The 25405-nt window shown below is 28.4% G+C and overlaps 1 protein-coding gene across 1 annotated transcript in view; it reads left to right on the forward strand.

Moving 5' to 3' along the window:
• The first annotated feature begins 2298 nt into the window (after positions 1–2298).
• The window catches only part of LOC108565614 (polypyrimidine tract-binding protein 1), a 196793-nt gene continuing 173686 nt past the window's right edge, over positions 2299–25405 (forward strand). The window contains exon 1 of the mRNA XM_017925158.1: positions 2299–2344. Coding sequence (XP_017780647.1) covers positions 2324–2344 — 21 coding nt within the window. The 5' untranslated portion in view covers positions 2299–2323. The remainder of the gene's footprint in view (positions 2345–25405) is intronic.

Here is a 25405-nt window from a genome sequence, read left to right on the forward strand (position 1 = left end):
GGGACGCAATAATTGACGAGATGTCGAAGGGTCGCTTTATTTGCTCATTCAATATCCCTTCATATTATTTACGGGCCACTTGGATGGAAAATTGAATCGCTGAGAATGGCGAAAAAATGTTTTAATTTCGTACCCACTTATTATTATTATTTCGCTTTTCGCGTTTTCTCTTATTGCATTCAGACGACAAAAAGGGACGTTTTTTTGTTGTAATAAAATATTAATTTTGTGCATTTCCACGTAAGTTCAGTTTCACGTGAGGCTTCAATTTAAATGTATTTCTTTTGATCGAAGTAAATTGAATACGATAAATTCAAATTAAAAGTAAGTAAATTCGAATTGCTAATAGTTCAAGAAGTTGCCTTACAGTGAACATTTCTATAACGCGAATAATGGGTAATATGGAAACCGTCTTATAGGACACTTAGAATTAGTACAAAATCACATTAATTTGTAACGCGTTATAAGGAAATCGCGTTATAAAAAACTTAGAATTAGTACAGATAATATTAATTTCTACCGTTCTACCGTTATTTGGAAAATGTATACAGGGTTATATGGAAAGCGTGTTTTATGAAACTCAAATTTAGTACAAATCACATTAATTTGTACATCGTTCTATGGAAACCGCGTTATAGGAATTTTATAATTAATAGAAATTAAATTAATTTATACCGCGTTATTTGGAAAAATTTTACAGCGTTATATGGAAATCGCGTTATAAGAAACTCAAAATTAGTATAATTCACATTAATTTGTACATCGTTCTATGGAAACCGCGTTATAGGAATTTTAAAATTAATAGAAATCAAATTAATTTGTACCGCGTTATTTGGAAATTGGAAACCGTGTTATAAGAAACTTATATTTTTTACCCACGTCCCTTGTTCAAAACGTACAAATTGAAATGTTTCAATCCTTCTTTTTGATTGTTTTTGTCTATCAAAGCTTTTGGGTAGATATATTAAATCCACACATTAAATCTAAACTTTAGATTCTAAAGTCTCTTTCTGCAATAGCTTATTAAGTTGTATTATATAAAAAAACGCGTTATAAAAAGGTTGTCGTTCTGTTCCGCGTTATATGAGACTACTTTAGATTCTAAAGTCTTTGTTCCGCGTTATATTATACTACCGTGTTATATAATAGGCTTGTAATCTCAATGTTTCAAGACAAATCGTGTTATAAGAGTCGCTTTATATGAAAACTGCGTTATAGGAAGGTTCACTGTTTTATGAAATTTAATGCAGTAAATGTAAAAATGTGAACAGTAGGCTTGTAATCGTAATGTTTCAAAAAACTGACGCTGTTTATAATTATGTTACTTAGCAACTTAGTTGAAGTTTCAGTGAAGTTTATGAATATGTCACGTGCTTCGCGTTATTTTTTTATTGTTGCGGTTGTTGAGAATGTTGAGAAATCGTGTTATAAGAGAATCGCTTTATATGAAAACTGCGTTATCAGAAGGTTCACTGTATTATGAAATTGAATGCAGTAAATGTAAAAATGTGAACAGTAAGCTTGTAATCGCAATAATTAAAAAAACTGACGCTGTTTATAATTATGTTACTTAGCAACTTAGTTGAAGTTTCAGTGAAGTTTATGAATATGTCACGTGCTTCGCGTTATTTTTTTATTGTTGCGGTTGTTGGATAACCGGTGTTGTATGAAATAAATGCGGTGAGTAGTGGTGGTAGTAGCAGTAATAAAGTTTTGGATCGATACAAATTGAATCCAACAAATTTGTCAGCGGCGAGCGCAACAGTCGTTTGATATTGAAATAGATAGAGGTAAAAAAAAAGAAGAGAATAATAAGAAGAAACCTGTTACTGGCGGTATAATGCGACAAGGGGGGCGGTTGAGGTGGAGGAGGCGTATGGGGGTTGGATTCTCGCGTGTGCTGTCGGGGACGGCTAATGGGGTTCGGGGTTTTAATGGCAAACTGTTGAATTTGAAGTCGAGGGGGGAATCCGAAGGGGCTTTGTCTGGGGGCCCTCGGTGCCGATGCGGGTCACGTCTCCTCTGGCCGCAGCAACAGTTTGTAACGAATGCTTCTTCGACGTCGCATGAAAACCTAAACAACGTGCACACATGCAACCGCACAGTTTTCTTCCCTCGTGTTTTTCTTTTTAAATGCACGTAGAACAACGCCCTAGGTTTGCTGTATCGATGGTGCTGGAATAGATATATAAGAGGAAAACTGTTATTGCGGCCAATTCCGAAACAATTCCGTTTCCGGTGCTTTGGATTAATTAACAATAAGTGGATGGATAAACGTTTATGGTGCACCTAGTTTTGGTATAATATACAATTTGGGATTACCATGTATCCGAAGGAACTTAAGGTATGTTCGCATAAACAAAGAAATAAACGCAATTTAGTATAACATACTTTTTCAGTCCATTCTTTAATGTTAGATATTAACTTAAATTACAGAGAAATTACATCATGACTAACACATAGCATATTATTAGGTCAAAGAGATTCTTAGTACAGTAACTTCACGACTTATGACATACAAAGTCTCATATAAACACATATGTCTATCATTTCTTTTGTAGAAAATTTGACTTACGAACATTTCGACTTAATTAACTTTTATATTAATAGAATTAATGCAATATGCTAATTATATTGTATTAATTCTATAAAAATGTATGATTTTAGTTATTTGATTCTTATGAATTTTGTGAATATTTGTCGTAAGAAATGTGTACTAATTGTAACGGGAAGATGTCTTTTTTCGGGCTTTCGTTCGTACGCACCAAATGAATCTTAAGTGGTGTCCAGTTAAATTTGAGTCATGCGTATGTGCAATGACTAACAATAGAATGTACATCAATATCAACGAATGTCGTAGTCTCATAAATCGAAGCTTCAAAATGCTTCTAATATACATCAATTGACAAGATCAATGCCCCTATTTATTCAATTGGAATTATGTAAATAATTTGAAACCAATTTCAATTGGATTGATCGAAACGGAGAAGTATAAGATGCGTTCCTAGACGACAAGCGTTAAATGAAGCCCAGTCTTCGAGAAGACGTTATATCGAATCAGCGTTAATCGAGGAAGCGCTAAACGAGGTATTACTGTATATTAGTGTGAAATCTAAGTGCTTATAAACAATTACAACAGTTGATACACAAATATGTATTTTAAACAGATTTTCAGTATTTGTTATATAATATTATTAACCTAACACAAGGGTCGGCAACCTGCGGCTCTAACGAGGTAAAATTGCGGCTCCAAGCTGTGGGCTATAGTAGCTACGTTGAAGACTTCATTTTACTAGTAAAAATAGCGTTTGCAATGCTACGTGCGGCTCCTTAAACTTTTTTTTAACAGGCAATATCTTTAAATTGGCTCTTTCCTTCAAAAAAGTTTGCCGACTTCTGACCTAACCTATGACGAGAGTACAATAACCTAACCTAAAGATAATGAAATATATCACATCATTTTTTATGTGTAATGTAAAAAATATATAAAATGCTATATCGTAGGTCAATACAAAGAGTTGATGTAATAATGAAAGAAATAATGAAAAATTTACTTCATCGTAAAATATTAAGTACATAATCTAAATTGAGAGTGTATATTAAGCTGTCACACTCTCAATATAGAATTAGATAGTAAAAAGTGCCACGTCATTTCAATATGTTTTTATTACAGAAAACTATGTAACAAAAGACAACAACCTCAAGTGCTGGTTTTAGCTGAAATATTGAAGAATTGTTATGTTATGTAAACAAAAATATGAAATGCAAAAAAGTTAAGTATTATAATTAATTATTTCTTGAATTTGTTTGATAAATCTACTTTATATAATAAATCTATTATATACGTAAAACAGAAGTTAAAGTATTGCGTATTATGAAGCTGCGTAGTTTAAAAAAAAGAACAATAGAAACAGGAAGCGGTTTAATTGGAAGTAAATTATATTCTATTTGCATTGAAATAATTCGATAATTGCGTTAAGTTTGTTTTGTTCGAGCATGAAATTCTGATCGTATTTACAGATGTACGTACGCAAGTTTTTTGTTTTATTGGGAATAGAGAAAATTATATTTGGAAGTCGCCTATAACCGGATTACATTCTGATATTCGAGATTTCGATTTGGATGAAGTATTATTATTTGTTGGACAATGGGCTGCGGCGTATGGAAGTAGGGAGAGTAGAAGGATGAGGTCTTCCGATATCAGAAGTAATCCATAACATCGGGTAACTCGATCCTAACATCCAATTAGCGAGAGGATTTGTGGGGAGGATTAGGTTAGGAGTTTCCCGTTTTTACAATTCGATCGAAAATCCCGTAGCTAGTAGGTAGTATGCGAATTCTCCGCCACTGTACGTTATACACATCCCGTTAATTATGTGCACTAATTATTACACAGGACCATTGCTTGCCTAATGAGCGCCAGTAAAACGCTTTCGCCCTATTAGCTTACTTACTACAAACACACACATACAATTCACAAGCCCAAAATTTAACTTACAGATTATTATACACGCAATTATAAAAATACTCCTACAATTTTCCATATATTTACTATTTCCATATCTTCTATTTCTATACAGTATTTAATTAATTCATTAATTAATTAATAAAAACGTAATTATTAAAATATAATATTTTTTTGTTAGTATTTCCATCTAAACTGGGAATTAATTAAAAGTTTTAATAAAATATATAATTAAATTTCAATTAGTCATAAATAAATGATGTGGGTATATGATTCATGTACCGGGGCTCACAAAATTAATGAAATTGTTTCCTGTTAATTTTTCTTTCTTCTACGATTGTCACGGCCGGAGATTAATTCCCATTGTTTCGCTTTTGTTTCAGTTTGTTGCGTTCCGTGTGATTCTGTTTGTTTCTTTTATTTTTTCATACAGATATATATATTGTTTTTTTTTGTATATTTCGTTCATGAACAAACAAACAAAAAATCGGAACTGAAACGCGTTAAATGCGGAACCGGAAGACGCGTTTCCTCCACGTGGTAAACTATATTCATTGTCCTTTCAACAAAAGAGATGCATTTTTATTCAAATGAATCATTAATTAATTAGTTACAGTTTTCTATGTGAATCATTATGTACAGTTTTTACTTTGATAATAATTAATATGAATCCACGCAGATTTATCTGAATTTGGTTATTATAAAAGTGATTTTCTTGTGTAATTATATAAATAATTAATTCTTAATTAATGTCATTTCTATGTCATTTAGTGAAAAATGTATAGTTTTTCACTTTGGAAATATTGATTGATAGTGATTTTTTGTATAATTAAATATAAGTATCCCCCGACTTATGAATTAAGGACTTACGATCAATATTTTAAAATCCTTGTTACAAGGAGATACAAAGTGATAAAATAAATTAAGTGTCCAAACAAAAATTGATAATTTCTTTAATTAAAGTAAAAACCATGATAAATTCTCTGACATACGAACAAATTCGACTTACGAACAATCCTTTGGAACGGAACTAGTTCGTAAGTCGGGTGATACCTGTAAATAAATACGAATTAATACAGTTTTCTATATGATTTACAGAAAAAGTGTCTAGTTTTTCTATTTGAAAATAATTCTCGTATTTTATTGTTTGTTTTTGGTACAAAAGTGAAGAATAAAATATAATCAAAATCGTTAATATTTGCTTAATTATTTCAGTTTTATATATTTACATTGATTATTAACAAAACATATATATTAAAATAAATAAACGAATATTCTTTCAATTTCCTATGTGATTCGGTTAAAGTATGTTCAGTATTTCTATTTAGAAATAATACTCGTATTTTATTGTCTTTTCAAAGAAAATGGATAAATAAGGAATCAAAATCCCTATTATTGATTACATTTGCTTAATTAACACAGTTTTACTTATATATTTCTATAGGTTAATAAAAAAATATATATTAAAATAAATAAATACAAAATTCTTAGTTTTCTATGTGATCAGGTGGAATTTTTTTCAGTTTTTCATTTAGAAACTAATAAATAAGTATTAGCACATTGATTATCTGAAGGTGGTTATTATAAATCTGATATTTTTTATATTGAACTATATAAATAAATAAGAATTAGGACAGATTTCTATATGATTCGCTGAAAATTTGTTCAGTTTTTCTATTTGAAAATAACAATTTCCTTTCAAGAAAATAGAAAAAATGAATGAAAATTAATTACATTTGCTTAATTGACAGAGTTTAACTTATATATTTCCATAGGTTAATTTAAAAAATAATTATATTCAAATAAATAAAAATTCTGAGAGTTTTCTATTTGATTTTGTAAAAAGTTGTTGAGTTTTTCATTTTGAAAATAATAAACACAAATTAGTGTACGTTTCTTTATGATTCGTTGAAAAATTGTCAACTATTCCTTTTTGAGAATAATTCTCATAATTGCCTAATCAACAAAAAAGAGAGAAAATTGATACTATTCGTTATATTATTTCAATTGGTAAATTAATTACTATGAAAAATTGTCCAGCTTTTCTAATTGCAGATAATACTTTCATTTTATTGCACTTTCAATAAAAGTGACAAAATAAATAGAATTAAAATCGTTACTATTAATTACATTTGCTTAATTTACACAGTTTTAGGTAAATATTTTCATTGCTTATTAGAAGAAATAAGTTTTTTATATTAAAATAATGAAATAAGAATGTAAGAATTCTCTATGATTTTTCTTTTAAGATTCAGATTTTCTATTTGGAAATAATAATCATATTTTAATTTGTCCATTCAAGAAAAAACACAGAAAATATAATTAACAGAATTTCATCTAAATATTTTCATTGTTTATTAGAAACGTATTATTTATATATTAAAATAAATACATAAAAACGAGCACAGTTTTATATGTGAATTGGTAAAAAAATGTCCAGTTTTTTTTATATTTACTTACCTATTTTTCGGACTATAAGACGCACCTTTCACAACATTAAAATATATTTTTCAATAAATTGTCTCTAAATTTAAAAATTAAAGAAAAAATACTTTCATATAACGTCAGGTATAAACTAAATGTGATCAATCATACAAGACAATATGGAAAAAAGCAGCAGAAAGACATTTTGGTCCACCACCAAGAGAGAAAATGGAGAAAACTTAAAAAAAGATCCGAAGGTAAAATTAAAAAAAAAAATCTCTAAACTTAAGGTGCGTCTTATCGTCCGGTGTGTCATATAGTCTGAAAAATTCGGTAATTAACTCAGTTTTATCTATATATTTCCTTTAGTAAATAAATAAATAAGAATTAATTACTATTGAAAATTGTTCAGTTGTTCTCTTGGAAATAATAAATGAATAAGAATTGATACAGAAAACTGATATTTTTCTTTGGAATTATTATTTGTATTTTTGTGCATACGTTGAAGATATTTGAGAAGGTCAGAGCCGCGGAAAATCGGGGAAAAACAAGTTAATCCAATGATGCGAATTCGAAAACTCTGTTGTTTCAGCAAACACAGCGACCGCATCAAGAAATCTATGCTAATTCAGTTGTTTGCACGCCGCCCACGCAACGATTGCTCAACACCTAGCGGAGCAGCCAAATAAAATAGGGTTGGATGGAATGGTGTGAAGGGAAGGGAAACGAGAATAAATAAAACAAAGTAGAATAAGATGAAAAAAAAAAGACAAACAAACATCGCAACGTAACGTTTTCGGAAACTTGGGGAAACTCGGCAATTTCACTTTCGAAACTATTCTCTGGCAACTTCTGGTCTCTCTCTCTCGTTTATTTTTTCGTGTCTCTTGAAATGCGGCATTATTCATCGGCGACAAATAAAACTTTTCCCTCTTACGAAACAGACGAAGATCGGATAGAGAGAAAAAAAAATATGGGCGAATAAAAGAAACACAAACCCCCTTATAAGAGCCCGCATGAAATTTACATGAGATTAATAAAATAAAAGCGAAGGTTTTCTTTTTTTTTTTTTGGTGGGTGTAGTTGGATTGGGGGTGAAATTTGCTCGGCGTCGCGACGCCTGAATACCGTGAGAATGGCGCTGCGCAAAAAAATTAAATAAGAATAAAGAAAAAAAACAAGGAGAAGCGCATTGCACGTAAAGTGTGTTGTTGTGGTTTCTTATGTATTTATTTATTTACTTACATATATGGGAGAAAAGATTTTCTTTTCTTTTTTTTTTAAATTTTATTTTGCTTTAAATTTTTTTTGTTTTCATTTCTCGTCTATTGTCGAAAATTGAAATACTAAACTTATTTTCGCACCGGCTTTTGTCCCATTGTGTCTTTCGGGGTGGGCGGATTGTGCAAGAAGGAGGCGGCGGCGACGGCGGCTTTGGCATCGATTCACGACGAAGTAAACTGGAACACGGCCTACAACAATCAGCCATTCAAAATGCATGCAAACAATGCATCAGCTTCTGCTTGAACAAATTGAAAATTTAATTATTCGTTGCCGGCCCTGCATCAATTGATTCGTTTCTCTCACGAAGTTCGGATTTGATTTGCAAAAAAAGAAAGAATGTTTCGACGTCTTATTCTTTTGTCTACAGACGCAAAGACAACTTTCACAGAAGACAATTGTCTTGTAAAGTATATTTACTGAAATATTTGAATATAAAATCTTAATTCTTACATTATTGCACAACCATTATTAACTTTGTATAATATTTTATAATTAAGCAATACATTTTTGTATTATCTGAAAATTTCAAATAAATTTATATTGCTTAAAACATGAAGGCCCGCGGGCAGGATCTTGCCCATTGTGTAAACATATATGGCCCTTAACAGTTATCCAATCCCAAATCCCATAAAATCCATAACATTGTTCATGAGTAAGAATCTTGCACAACAATTTGTAGTAAAATCTATGAAAATAAATAGTATAATTGACTGAAGTTCGGATTTATAAAAAGAATCTTTCTACGTCTTAAACGGAAAGACTAGTTCTAAAAAAGACAATTGTCATGTAAAGTACATGTACTGAAATGTTTAAAAATAAAATATTTCGTAACTTATTACATCCATTTGAATTAAGCAGAAATGATTTGTAATATCTGAAAGTTGCAAGCAAATAAATTAATTGATATTGCATAAAACATGAAAGTGAATCTAAGGCCCTCGGGCCATATCTGGCCCATGGCAACTATCATAAGATGATTACATCGGTAATAATCTTACAGCACAGTAAAATCTGTGAAAATATTTTGTTTTCATTACTGTTACCTTTTTTACTACTATTACCTTTCAACATTGCACAATAGACAAAAACTTGTTTTTTTTAGTAGGTAAATTGTGGAATAATAATTTAACATCACAGAGTGTAGTACAATTTGTGAAAATATATGTAATAAATAAATGTTACCTCTTTTACTACCTTTCGACCATATTGGATAATTGACTGAAACCTTTTTTTTTGTCACTAAACTCTTACATAATAAACTTACACCACAAATTGTAGTAAAATCTGTGAAAATAAATTGTATAATTGACTGAAGTTCGGATTTATAAAAAGAATCTTTCTACGTCTTAAACGGAAAGACTAGTTTTAAAAAAGACAATTGTCATGTAAAGTACATGTACTGAAATGTTTAAAAATAAAATATTTCGTAACTTATTACATCCATTTGAATTAAGCAGAAATTATTTGAAAATTGCAAGTGAATATATTAATTTATATTGCGTAAAAAATGAAAGTGAATCTAAGGCCCTCGTGGCAACTATCATAAGATGATTACATCGGTAATAATCTTACAGCACAGTAAAATCTGTGAAAATATTTTGTTTTTATTACTGTTACCGCTTTTAGTACTATTACCTTTCAACCATATTGGATAATTGACTGAAACCTTTTTTTCTAGTCACTAAACTCTTACATAAAAAACTTACACCACAAATTGTAGTAAAATCTGTGAAAATAAATTGTATAATTGACTGAAGTTTGGATTTATGAAAAGAATGTTTCTACGTCTTATTCTTTTATTTTCAGACGGAAAGACTAGTTTTATAGAAGACAATTGTGTTGTAAAGTACATTTACTGAAATGTTTAAAAATAAAATCATTCTTAACTTATTGCATCCATTTGAATTAAGCAGAAATTATTTGTAATATCTGTAAATTGCAAGTGAATAAATTAATTGATATTGCATAAAACATGAAAGTGAATCTAAGGCCCTCATGGCAACTATCATAAGATGATTACATCGGTAATATTCCTACAGCACAGTAAAATCTGTGAAAATATTTTGTTTTCATTACTGTTACCTTTTTTACTACTATTACCTTTCAACATTGCACAATGGACAAAAACTTTTTTTTTTGAGTAGGTAAATTATTGCATAATAATTTAACATCACAGAGTGTAGTACAATTTGTGAAAATATATGTAATAAATAAATGTTACCTCTTTTACTACTATTACCTTTCTACCATATTGGATAATTGAGTGAAACCTTTTTTTTGTAGTCACTAAACTCTTACATAATAAACTTACACCACAAATTGTAGTAAAATCTGTGAAAATAAATTGTATAATTGACTGAAGTTTGGATTTATGAGAAGAATGTTTCTACGTCTTATTCTTTTATTTTCAGACGGAAAGACTAGTTTTATAGAAGACAATTGTGTTGTAAAGTACATGTACTGAAATGTTTAAAAATAAAATCATTCTTAACTTATTGCATCCATTTGAATTAAGCAGAAATTATTTGTAATATCTGTAAATTGCAAGCGAATAAATTAATTGATATTGCATAAAACATGAAAGTGAATCTAAGGCTCTCATGGCAACTATCATAAGATGATTACATCGGTAATATTCCTACAGCACAGTAAAATCTGTGAAAATATTTTGTTTTCATTACTGTTACCTCTTTTACTACTATTACCTTTCAACATTGCAGAATGGACAAAAACTTGTTTTTTTTTGAGTAGGTAAATTATTGCATAATAATTTAACATCACAGAGTGTAGTACAATTTGTGAAAATATATGTAATAAATAAATGTTACCTCATTTACTACTATTACCTTTCAACTATATTGGATAATTGACTGAAACCTTTTTTTTTCTAGTCACTAAACGCTTACATAATAAACTTACACCTCAAATTTTAGTAAAATCTGTGAAAATAAATTGTATAATTGACTGAAGTTCGGATTTATGAAAAGAATTTTTTACGTCTTATTCTTTTATTTTCAGACGGAAAGGTTAGTTTTATAGAAGACAATTGTGTTGTAAAGTACATTTACTGAAATATTTAAAAATAAAATCATTTTTAACTTATTGCATTCATTTGAATTAAGCAGAAATCATTTGTAATATCTGAAAATTGCAAGTGAATAAATTAATTGATATTGCATAAAACACAGTAAAATCTGTGAAAATATTTTCTTTTTATTACTGTTACCTATTTTCCTACTATTACCTTTCAACATTGCACAATGGACAAAAACTTGTATTATTTTTGAGTAGGTAAATTATTGCATAATAATTTAACATCACAGAGTGTAGTATAATTTGTGAAAATACATGTAATAAATAAATGTTACCTCTTTTACTACTATTACCTTTCAACCATATTGGATAATTGAGTGAAACCATTTTTTTCTAGTCACTAAACTCTTACATAATAAACTTACACCACAAATTGTAGTAAAATCTGTGAAAATATATATATTTTATTGCTGTTACCTCTTTTACTACTATAACAATTTAAGGACATTGCATAATTGACTGAAACCATTTTTTTGTAAGTAATCTCAAATTTATTACTTAATATAAAAAAAACAAAAACTTTCTAAAAGTGTAGGAAATTTTACTTCCATTTGGTTATTGACTTTTGTTACAGAATCGGTAGTATGAAAGAGTTTTCTTATAACTTCTAGGTCCAAATGGAAATGTGTTGTCAAACAGGTGTGATGTTAGTTTCTGCGTATACAATTTTTTTTATTAATACCTCGCATAGTGCGGCTTCGATCACAATAGTACGGTTGGAATATATGGAAACTAATAATATTTTAATTGATAAAATAAAAATAAGTTTAAAAAAATTAGTACACATAATTATTTTGTTTTTTCCTTCCAAGTGTCTTTTGTGCTGTTTGTTTTAAAGTCCTCGATTAGTCCGGTTTCAAATATGATTACATAATAAACCTTTTTGTATCTTAAGAGATTATATTTTTAATGCACATTAGAAATTAGTAAATTATTTACAATCGATTTAAATTGCGTATATCATTTAAGTGAAACATATGACCCGCGGGCCGTATTTGGCCCTTTCGTACAAAATGACCTGTTTCGTAAGAATTACCCCAAACCCTATTGAATTGAAAATATCCTTACATCTTACAGATTGTATAAAAACGTGTGAAAAAATTGTTTTTATTACTATTACGTATCAACGTCATTGCACAATTAATTCAAACTTTTTTTTAAGTACGTAAAGTCAAAAATATATTACGTATATTGAAAAAAAAAAAAGGGTATCGACTGCATTTTTATGCAGTTAACACAATATAAAAGGACAACTTAATCCATAAAATTTACTAAATAAATTATACTAACAATTAGATTGCCTAAAGCGTTTTTTATGTTGGAATTTCGTAATGAAGTTGGTTTTGTTAATTGAAATAATTGTAAAACATTGCGCGAAAATAATTGCTTTTGTAATGAACTTTTTTTAACCTTGCAATTACGTTAATTGCAATTTCTGTAAATACGTAAATAAAATATTTTTTTAATTGTTATTTTCTCGTGTTTAGCTTCGAAATTGTTAAATAAAACCATAATAAATATAGGTTATGATATAACCAAAGGTTCTCTAAACTATGTTCCGTGGAAAATATAGGTGAAAACCTAGAATGAAATAATCAGTAAACAAATAATGAATGTTTTTTTTCTCATATTTTTAAATGTTCTTGATTACCTACATTACAAAATAAACAAGATGAGTTTACGAAGTTTTCCGTTGCAGAAAAAGTTTGTTATGTACTATAACACAAATACAATAATCCAGATATTGAAAAATTAATTAATTGCATAAAAATCTCAATTTAGAAAATCTAACGAACTTATTTGTGACACCAATTCATTTTTCTTCAACCTGGGAAATGTCCGATTCTGCATCTCCTTGCAGACGGTACAACCTTTGTAGTTGACACAATGAGTGGACATTTTTTATGTTGATAGCTATGAAAGACCGTTTCCTGGCTCTCTAGTGTCCTTTTTATGGCTATGTAGTTTTCTGATGTCTTCGGGAGAATTTTTACCTTGCGATTAATTGCTGACGTTCTCAATATTTCAATTTGCATTGTTAAGAACTTGAAATCTGTTTTTTGTGAACACCGTCGATCTATTCATCTCTGTCTTGTGTTTTCTCTCTCGCTCCCATTACCTGTGGTATTTTGCATTTTTGAATCGCGTTTTGACTCGTATTCTGAGCTCGTATCAAACGCACTGTTATCACCTGAATGGTTTTTGCTTGTTACTTTTGGTCTTCCTCTTTTCGTCTTCTAACTCGACTCACCGGCTAATTTTGTGATGAAATGTCCTCCATATCCATAATAGGGCGACTCCTCTGTTAGATCTTGAAGACACTGAAGTTTTCCTTCTTTTATTTTCAATTTAATAGTACGAAACACTATACAACTTGAAACGATCCAAAATGCGTCCGCTCTCGTTCGAGGATGCGATGCGACTCAATATTTAAATGGATAGATTTTGATATTTTATTGCATTTGCTAAATATGTCCATGTTTAGGTAGTTTTATAATGTTATACAAAATTATTGGTGGCTAAATTACCCTAAATATACAAATTACCTAGCAGTAAAGAAATAGAAAGTGGCAGAAAAAATGTATGAATTCCAAGAAAATCGAATGCAGGTTTATTGTCATTTTATGACCTTGGCCAGGCAACTTTAACAAAAAATCTGCGTTGGGTCCTAATCTCAGTGGAGCCTGAAGTATAAAAGCAAACGTTTTTCGTTTTGCCAAGTCAGTCGACAAACATCTCGTGAACCTCGTAGGTGATTCATAGTTTCTAAAAAAAAAAAAACAGTTGAAACGATGAATCCTTCCGATATTCACGATTTGAGTGTCCACTTGCAGAAGTTGTCGGATAATTTGGACAAAAGTCACAAAAATATTTACGAACAATTCGTAGTGCGAATGAAACGAGCCGAGACGCGTAGAAAGATATTCGAAGAATCCAACAACTCTTCTGCAAGAAGACTTAACAAAGAACAACATGTTATCGAGGAAGAGACATATTGGAACAATCTGCACGAAGAGTTGACCACAATGAAGTACACTTACATGGAATACGTGGAGAAAGTCGAAGATCAATTGGATGGTTTTGGAACGGATGAAGGAAATCCTCATATGGACATATTGGAATCTTGGACGGAAACTCTGGATCATCTCACGGAACAAGTGCAAACTCTACAGATGACCACTCAAAATTACAACACTGTTATGAATAACGGACAAGAGATTGGTGATGATGAGTTTTTAATAAGGATGTGTCATCTCGATAAAGTTTTACTGAAAGTGATTGAGATCTTTAAAATGATGATGACTGTGTCCAGCGAATTCATAGAAAACGCAAGAAATTACCTGAGTATTGAAAATAATTACGAATTAGAGCTTTAATTTATGTATTCTTACGTATTATTTGTTTAGTGGACAGAAATACTTCAGCCTATAGATTTCTACCTATTATTTTTTTTACTAGTTATTAGTTAAAAGTGAAATATTTTTAATATAGAAACATATATTTAATTGATGAAGTAATTCTGACTTAATTCATTTATTTCTTTTATAATGTAGTACCTAACACAGTAGGTACAATCAAATTGCATAATTATTTACATTTCAAGGAAATAATTGCTATTCGTAACGTTATCTTTGTTTATGAAATTTTACATTTTCGATTTTAAAAAAAACTATGTTTATATTATATGTTTCTGGGAGAAAAACGTTAAATGAAACAACGTTAAACGAAGCCTCATAAGATATAGTAAATATCTTAAATTAGAACGCTAATCGAGGAAATGTTAAACGAGGTTTCACTGTATTTAGTTAATTTCTTTTTGGTGTCGTTTGTAGAGATCATTTGTTTGAAGAGAAAGTCGCGTTGCCAAGTAACTACTCCATCAAAAACGTACCAGCTGTCTCTTCGAATGTCAAGTGTTGGCCACGAGCGTAGTAATATTTGCTCAAACCTACTCGAAATAATAGACGCGTAGGTTACAGACAAACATACAAAAAAAATGTATTCACTTCGCGACAGAAAAAAACATAAATTCCCGTGCATTAGAAGCGTTGACATGTTGTTTAACCTTTTATAAAAAAGAGACAAAATAAAAATGTGGAGTGAAAAGCCAAACAAATTTATACTAATAAAAAAATCTAGGCTATCGCGATTTATTATAAAAACTACCTGATTTATTTTTGTTAATCGAATTTCTTATATAATAACTAAGTTTATTCTCGTTTCTAGAACATTTATTTTAAATACATTTTTTATTAAGTATTTTTCGACTGTGATGATTTATATATTGATTTTTGTTTTCAATATAATTTGATTGAATTAATTACATTATCAATAATGTATAGAAATTGAATTAATGTATACTTTTGTGTAAAAAAGTAGATTATTTATTTGTAGTAATAATTTTGATGTCTTGAACTATTAATTAATTATTTACATTTATAATAATTACAGAAATTTGAAAAAAGTTTTGTGTAATTTTATAAATAATTTATTAATTATTTCAGTGTATTTCTGAGTAATAATTTGATCAATTTAATTGTTTCATTTGGGGAAATTGAATTAATTTGTAAATCATGTATTTATGTAATTGCTAAATAACTTATTGATTATTTCAGTATATTTCCACGTATTAATTCGATGATTCGAACAATTGTTATAATAATTATTTTAATTGTTAATTATGAAAATTTGATTAATCTGTAAATAAAAAATTATGTAGTTTAGAAAATAATTTAGTGTTTATTTTCAAGTATTGATTTCCGATTTGTATCAAAATCCCGACGTTCTAAATCTCGACATTCGAAATCCCGACAATCATAATCCAGACAGCATTAAAATCCGGATAGTATCAAAATCGTATATTTATGTAATTACTAAATAACTTATTGATTATTTTAGTATATTTCCAAGTTTTAATTCGTTAATTATGAAAATTTGATGAATGTATAAAAAATAATGTAGTTTAGAAAATAATTAGTGTTTATTTTCAAGTATTAATTTCCGATTTGGATCAAAATCCCGACATTCGAAATCTCGACAACCATAATCCAGACGCATTAAAATTCCGACAGTATCAAAATCATATATTTATGTAATTACTAAATAACTTATTGATTATTTTAGTATATTTCCAAGTATTAATTCGATGATTCGAACAATTGTTACAATTAACAATTAAATTATGAAAATTTGATGAATGTATAAAAAAAAATGTAGTTTAGAAAATAATTGGTGTTTATTTTCAAGTATTAATTTCCGATTTGGATCAAAATCTCGACAGTATCAAAATCATATATTTATGTAATTACTAAATAACTTATTGATTATTTTAGTATATTTCCAAGTATTAATTCGACGATTCGAACAATTTTTATAATTATGTTAATTGTTAATTATGAAAATTTGATCAATGTATACAAAATTATGTAGTTTAGAACAGAATTTAATATTTATTTAGTGTTTATTTTCAAGTAATAATTTCCGGTTTGAATCAAAATCCCAACAACCATAATCCAGACAGTATTAAAATCCCGACAGTATCAAAATCTCATGTTAAAGGAGACAAACTACGTGGAGAAGTTGTTCTCAATTTAACACTATATACCTTTCGTTTCAACAATTTTACTCTCGATTTTTTTTTATTTCTAAAAAACAAAAAAAATATACAAATAAATATGGCGCATTGGAAATATTGATCATTGGCAAAATCCATTTGTCGGGATTTTAACATTGTCGGGATTACGGTTGACGGGAATTTGATTGTCGGTATTTAGATACAGACCAATTAATTTCATGAATTAAACTATTACACAAATTAATGAAATTCGTAACTATAGAAATTGACCTAATTTATACATTTTTTTTTTGCAGTTAGTTTGATTATTTCAATCTATTTCCAAGTAATACTTTAATCAATTGAACTATTATATTAATTAAATAATATAATAATAGAATTATATTCGTAGAAATTGCGTTAAACTATAAATGTTATTGCTTAGTTACAGTGAAACATGTTATTGATTATACACGTCTATTTCCTAGAATTAATTTGATAAAATGAACATTAATCACTAACTATGTTTCTTTGTTAACCATTAAATTAATAATGAAAACCTATGTATTCTTAAATTTTGCTTACTAGTTAATACATTTATTTGTTATAATTCGAATTATAAAAAGGTATGTATTTTTATTTACTTTTTTCAGATTATTGCAAACAAAATACGTTATTATTAATTATTATGAATTGTTGCATTAATTCAATACATTTAAATAGGAATTTTGCGTTAATCCATAAATATTTTTTTAAAATTTAATTCACAAACTGCATATTTACACAATAAGTTGAATGTATTTTGGCCTTAACACAAAAAAAATAAAATAAACACAAAATACAGCAGCAAGCGGAATGATTTCCCATAGGAAACCTTCCAATAAACAAATTCAAATATAACTAAAAATCCATGCGCCCAAATAAAAATTAATTTTGACTACACTAAATGATAACTTAAAAGGTATTCACTGTAATTCACAAGAAAACGAACTTTTAGTTTCTAAATGGAAGGTAGAGGGTGTTGTCTCTCTTTTTAAATAAATTAAGGAAGAATATTTATTATTAAATAAATACTAAAAGATTTATACTCAAACTTTTGTTTATATTTTGCGGAAAATTTATTAAAAATAATACTAAAATCATAAAAAATACATAGAATTTGTGTTAATTTCTAAATATTCTTGTTTATTTCGAGATAAATTTAATATAGATAATTTAAATCAAATTTTTAGAATTCATTATATAAGTATTAAATATTTTATGTAATTTTTCATATATAATTGTCAGTGAATTTGTTACTCAGCATAAAAAAAGTTGATGCGATTGTTAAAGTGTAATCATTTGGAAAATTGATTTTTTTTGTATTCACAACTATGCAAATTATCATTGTTAACAAAAAAAAAACAGAAATCAAGCATTACATAACGTGTATACTAATTAGCAAATGTAAGGTTCCGTGATGATTCACTAATGTGTTTTGATGAATAAAAAAAATACAACAATTTGTTATTTTTATTAATATGCATGAATCGTTTTTGTTTCTAATAAAATTCATTTTATAAACAAAATCTTAAATAACTTAAAATTTTAATAAATTGTTGTTTCATTGAGAGAAAGAGAAAGAAAAATACATGACCTGTAATTGTATTAATTTACTTTACTTGTTTTCGCTTTTATTGACTTTGATTTTATAAATGAAATAGAAAATTTTACCATTATATTCCAATAAATTTCTAAACTAAATACAAAATTTTATCAATATATTTTAATAAATTACAGTTTTATTGAAAAAATAATAATAATTACAAGATTTTTCACAATCTATCGAAATGATCAATAAATTACAATTTTAATAAAAATAATAGTTTTTCCTTCTATCGAAATTTAACAAAATACAAAATAATTTTATAAAAAAAAACTTAACTTTGTAATTTAACATAATAATAATAAATTCCTTTTTTGAAGGAAAAAATAAATAAATAAAAAATAATTTTCGATTCTCTGGAAATTAATTTATTAAACAATAAAATCTTATTTTTTTATTAATTAGAAATTGATTTTAGAAACAAAATACCAAATATAAAATTTTTGTTTTGAATAAGAAAAAAGAACACAAAATATATAGTTTTGTTATAATTCTTATAAACGAAATAAATAAAATCTTAACATTTTTATTATAAAAAAATGTTGTTCTTTCTTGAGGTAAAACTTATGTAAAACTAAAGCTTTATAATGTATGACGCTACGGTAAATTGAATTAACACCTGGTATTTACAAAGGAATTTACATATAAACGATGATTGGTCGAGATGCCACCGATTACCGAAAAAAAAAACATGCTTCGCGTATTAACACGGCGATGTGAAATCGCACACAGTTTTCTAACCGTGCTCTTTCCACTCATGCAACATATTATATTTCGTTTCGTAGTCACTTTATGGTTTGCGTCAGAAACAACGCTCTAAATATTTATTAGATTTCTTTTTTAACACGCTTGAGAAAAAAAAATGTTTATATGAAACTTTATTTTATTACGAATTTATTTGATTAAAGTGAGTACATTCTTTCTTTTTGCAACGTTGTGGAAGATTGTTATGTATGTAGTAAAGTGAGCGTGTATGGGTGATGGTGGAGGTTAACAAATCTAATTTGGTGGTCTAATTCGAGCCTCAAAGTGCAATCCTCATTCACGAGCAATTGGTTCCAAATCCAATAATGTGACAGTTAGAGGAGATAGCGAGCGAAGGACGACCCTTGAAGGGGTCCGCAACATCTAAGACCTGTTGCGCCCTTCAGAATCAAACAAAAGACAAAACCTCATACCGTAGCATTAACATGATTTCATCCATCTACCTTAGCTTTGATGGCATTTAATTAAAGCGGCAGCATTTTCCGAATATTAATAAAATTCTCTTAATTAAATTCCAAGCAAAAAAAGGAAATAACCGAAAAAAAACCCAGCAAATAAAATAAATATGTAAATACTTGATCCCTAAAAAAAAACCTTCAAAGATCACGCTAAACATATTTTTACTAACCGCTTCAATATTTTAGGTACCTGGATTTATCGGTAAAAAAAGCGGCTGCTCTTTGATTATTGAAATGTGCCACTGGTATTTATTTACATTTACCTGCAAAAACATCTAAATTACATTTGTAATAACAACGCCCCCATTTATTATCCACAATTTCATCATGAAATTTAGCAATTTTTCAGAATTTCGAAAATTTCCAATATTTTAGGAAAATAAGACGTTCTAGGATTTATCAGTAAAGAAAAGCGGCTGCACTTTCATTATTGAAATCTGCCACCGGTTTTTGACAATTACCTGCCAAAAAGACCTAAATTACAACTGTAACAACAACGCCCCCATTTGTTATCCACAATTTTATCAAGAAATTCAGAAAATACAGTTAACCTTTCAAATGTTGAACCAATTGACCTAATTTCGAAATTTTCCAATATTTTAGGTAACTAAAATGTACTAGGAATTGTCAGTAAAAAAACGGCAGCACTTTGATTATTGAAATCTTCCACCGATTTTTGACATTTACCTGCCTAAAAGACCTAAATTACATCTGTAACAACAACACCCCTATTTATTATCCACAATTTCATCATGAATTCAGCAAATGCAGTTAAACTTTAAAATGTTGAACCAATTGTCCTAATTTCGAAATTTTTCAATATTTTAGATAACTAAGAAGTAATAGGATTTATGAGTAAAAAAATGGCTACACTTTGGTTATTGAAATCTGCCAAAAAGACCTAAATTACATCTGTAACAACAATGCCCCCATTTATTATGCAAAAATTCATCATAAAATTCAGAAAATCAAATTGCAGTTAAACTTTAAAGTTTTGAACCAATTTTCAGAATTTTTAAATTTATTTCTACAAAATGTTGTTGTTTTATTATCAATTTACACATTTAATATGAGCGCAAATAAAAATTAAACTATATTTTAACTTTTTTTTCTTGTTTTTGTTGCAGGTATGTCGCAGTTAGAATTTTGTTCGGAAACTGAATCGATATTCCCGGTATGTATGAAAATCAAGTTATACGCGTAATTAATAACATTATGTGTGGTAATTGCGCGCTGCGTCTACCGGCCGTGCATAATGAACAATCAATTTTTGTCTCCTGATTGCTGGACGGTTTCGAAATTAATGCATTTGCAAAATTGTTTTCATCAATCATTAGAAATCATATTCTGAATAATTTTTGTTTACTTTATCAACAATATTACAATTTAATTTCTAGTATAACTAATGGATTCATTCGTTTCTTTCCTGAACAAAACACATATTTTTTTAACTAATTTATGGTCTAAATGCAACATAAAAAGAAATAAATCCATAAAAAATATACTTTCGTTTCTAAAGCACGTTTTTCTTTTTGGTTTCCTTCTTAAAACATGCCAATATTTTTTTTAGAAATATCATTTTGAAGCTAAATGTGCACTCAATATTTTGTCCACATAAAACGTATTTAAAAAAATATGTATATGTAAAAAGTGAAAATTGCAGAAAGGGCTTTTATTGCTCGTTATAAAATTAAAGGATTAAATTTACAAGTACTTTGTACGAGGATAAAATTATGTAAATATAGATGGTATTTGCGTTTGATAGCAATTTCTTAGAAAAAGTGATCATAAAATAACAACAAAAGATGTCAATTTCTTTGTGTAATTTATTGTTATTATAAAATACTCAAATATTAAAGAATAACAAAAAAATCGTTCTTAAAATATCTGGGGCCCACAAGGTTTTTTTTGGGGCCCACGATATAAGCGACCGACAGGTGGCGTAAAATTTATAATGGGTGAAGAAATGACAGCTGTCACCTAGTGTCAAAGCGAGAAATCAAAATAATCTTAGCAATTGGGTCGCAGTACAAATACAAACAAATGTGTTGGGTCGTAATTTTGATCTTTCAGCACGGATTTGATGTGACGTTGACGTTCCGAATTGATGTTTATTACTTTTACAACTGTTAATTTGTTCAAAATAAATAACAAATATGTTTATATTATTTTATTGGAAAATTGTGGAAGTCAAATCTGCAATATTCGTAATTGATTGATGCGTCCATAAATAAATTAATTTTCGGGATTTGGTGAAATTTAGTGTTTTTAAAACTGTATAAATCCGCTTTTTCGAGAGGGAAAAAATAGTAATAAAAAAAAAATGATTCCAACCCACCAACGTTTGTAAATCTTTCGGAAATTATAAATGGACGTTGTCGTCCGGAATATTATTTCATTCGATAGTTTCCCCGATTTTGTTGTTATTCTAGGGTACGGATTGCGAGGGATTTACCGGATATTCCCCAAACATAAAACCGCACTCAGGGAATTTGCATTTTTCCGATTTTAACACGATTTAACCGAGAATGGGATAGAATTTGTGCAAACGAGAGAGAGAGAGAGAGAGAAAGAGAGAGATGATCATCAAAATGTGCACGAATTGTGTGTATCTGAAATGCAACGGCCCGGGGACTCCCCCGCTCTGCGAAAAGTGTTTTCCCTATTATTGCGGTTGGCCGCGCTCCAAAAACCGCAGAGCGCAACTTGTTGAACATTGCCCTATTTTTAAAACAACAATCCAACATTTCTTTTTTGTCTATACTTAAATATTTTCATGTTTATTCTGGATTTAGAATAAATGGGACGCAGAGCGAGCTCTGAAAAACAGGACGAAACACTTGTTGCAATTTGTCAATGTTTTGTGGTGATAACATTAAAAAAACGGTGATAGAATTAGTTTATGTTCGTGATTTCAAAATTTGAAAAAAACTGTGATAGAATTAGTCAATGTCCGTAATTTAAAACCATTAAAAACAAGTTATTGTTCTTAATTTAAAAACGTTAAAAAAGTTGATAGAATTACTAAAGTGATATTAAAATATTTAAAAAACTGTTATAGAATTATTCAGTGTTCGTCATTTAAAATCTTTAAAAAAATTGATATAGAATTAGTCAATGTTCTGATTTAAAGAAACATTAAAAAAACGATGATACATTTAGTCAATGTTCGTAAACATATCATAGGATCTGTCAATGTCCGTGATTTAAAACAATAAAAAATTCTTATAGATCATATAGATCATTAAAAAATATAAAAATATGAGATAGAATTAGTCAATGTACGTGATATAAAAACATTAAAAAAATGATGATATAATTATTTAATGTACGTATATTAAAAATATTAAAAAAATTGTGGTGGTATTAGTCAATGTTTCTGATTTAAACTGTTATAGAATTAGTTTATGTTCGTGATTTCAAAACGTGAATAAACTGTGATAAAATTAGTTAAAAACATTAAAAAAAAAAGTGATATAATTACTCAATGTTTGTTATTTAAAAACATTCATAAACGGTGATACAATTAGTCTATTTTCATTGTTGAAAAACATTAATAATCTGTTACAGAATTAGTCAATGTTCGTAATTGAAAATCATTAAAAACGGAGATAGAATTAATCAAAATGCGTGATTTAATAACATTAAAAAACTCTGATAGTATTAGTTTCTAATGTTTCTAATTTACAACAATAAATTTTTTTATAGAATTAGTCAAAGTTCGTGATTTAAAAACATTTAATAACGTTGATAGAATTAGTCAATGTTTCTAATTTAAAACATTAAAAACGGTGATACAATTTGTCAATTTTCGTAATTGAAAAACATTAATAGTCTGTAATTAGTCAAGTGAATTAAAAAAACTGTTATATAATTATTCAATATTCGTGACTTAAAATCATTAAAAAATACGAGATAGAATTAATCAAAGTCCGTTATTTAAAATTATTAAAAAAAAACTTTGATAGAATTGGTCAATTTTTCTGATTTAAATATATTAAAAAATAGTGATACAATTAGTTAATGTTCGTAATCTAAACATTAAAAATCTGTGTCCGAGGTTTAAAAACATTATGAAAACTATGATTAGTCAATGCTTCTGATTTAAAAGGGTGATACAATTAGTCAATGTTTGTAATTTAAATACATTAAAAATCTTTGATGGAATTATTAAATGTTCTTGATTTATAATCATTAAAAATCTGACATATAATTCAGTCAATGTCAGTGATTTAAAAACATTAAAAAAAACTCTGATAGTATCAGTCAATGTTTCTGATTTAAAACGTTAAAAAACTGTGATACAATTAGTAAAAACATACAAAAAACTGTTATAGAATTAGTTAGTGATATAATTAATCATTGTTTGTAATTTGAAAACATTAAAAATCTGTGATAGAATTACTCAAGTGATTTACATACATTATAAAAAATCTGTGAAAATTAGTCAATTTTCGTTAAAAAATTTAAGTGAATAATAGAATAGTGATAGTTTAAATATAGCATTAAAATTACTTTTAGATATTATAAAGAAAAACATGATGAATTGTGAAAGTGAAAAACACGAAATTTTAAACCTGTCCAAGCGAATACCTTTCGAACTATTGCTTAACTACGATTATTGATTATTAGTATTACGTTGAAACTGTGTGTTGTTATCTAATTGCGAATATATCTCCGCGATGCATGGATTACATACGCAAAACGAGGACATCAATCATTGGAGGCGATTGGATTGCTCAATGAAATTTTTGATTGCGTCTCACGCACGATTTCCGTTACGCAAGTTTCGGTGCCGATTGAGATGCGACCACGTAACTTTCACCCGGCAGACAAAACGCGTGAATGAATTAAATATATATATATACACAAAAAAAAGAAACGAACGGATAGGAAAGTCTTACGGATTATTGCCCATTGTCGAAGACCCAAATAAACCGAAACCGGATCCGTTTCGAAACGTCTGCAATTAACTGTTATGTAACATTAATACATTCAATCTTATACACCTGTAGATGATGATTACTTGAAAATTTACTCATAGTTTCAAAGAATTTGATTTCTGTTTATTTAGCAGAAAGTTTCTATTTATTTGTTATTAATTTAAATACAGTAACACCTCAATTAGCGTTTCCTCAATTAACGCTGATTTTAAATTTTCGAATCCTAAAAAATTCTAAATTTATCTATTTTTATGTAAAACAATTTTCAAAGAGTGTCGCATTCTTGTTTTTCATTTATTATGGAGCCACATGGATAGTTCCAAATGTTAGAAAGAGCCACATTATAGTCAGATAGTATTGAATACACTGATTAAATTTAACGAAGAGCCGCATTTTTCCACCTATGCTGCATGTTGATGTGATTTCCTTTGACGCAGCTTTGCTTAGCGTTGGAAGTACATAATTTTAGTGTCATTTCCTCGAGACTCGAACAATAATTCCAGGGTATTGATATATTATTCCAAAATTCCCGGGAAATTTGTCCCGGTTTCTTACATTAAACCTTTTGAATTGATTGAAAGCGATACTCACACCAAGCTGTCAAGTTTCAAAATGTGAGATTAGATTTTTAATGGAAGCTAATATTTATATATTATCAAATGGATTAGAATATTTAATAAATTAATTTATAATGATGATTTACTGATGATGAAAGATAGTTCTTGAAAAGATGCGAATCAATCAGCATTTGGATTTTTTTGTATATTTCGAGAA

This window comes from Nicrophorus vespilloides, unplaced genomic scaffold (assembly GCF_001412225.1).
Source record: "Nicrophorus vespilloides isolate i.1.1-1 unplaced genomic scaffold, Nicve_v1.0, whole genome shotgun sequence".
Taxonomy (NCBI): domain Eukaryota; kingdom Metazoa; phylum Arthropoda; class Insecta; order Coleoptera; family Silphidae; genus Nicrophorus; species Nicrophorus vespilloides.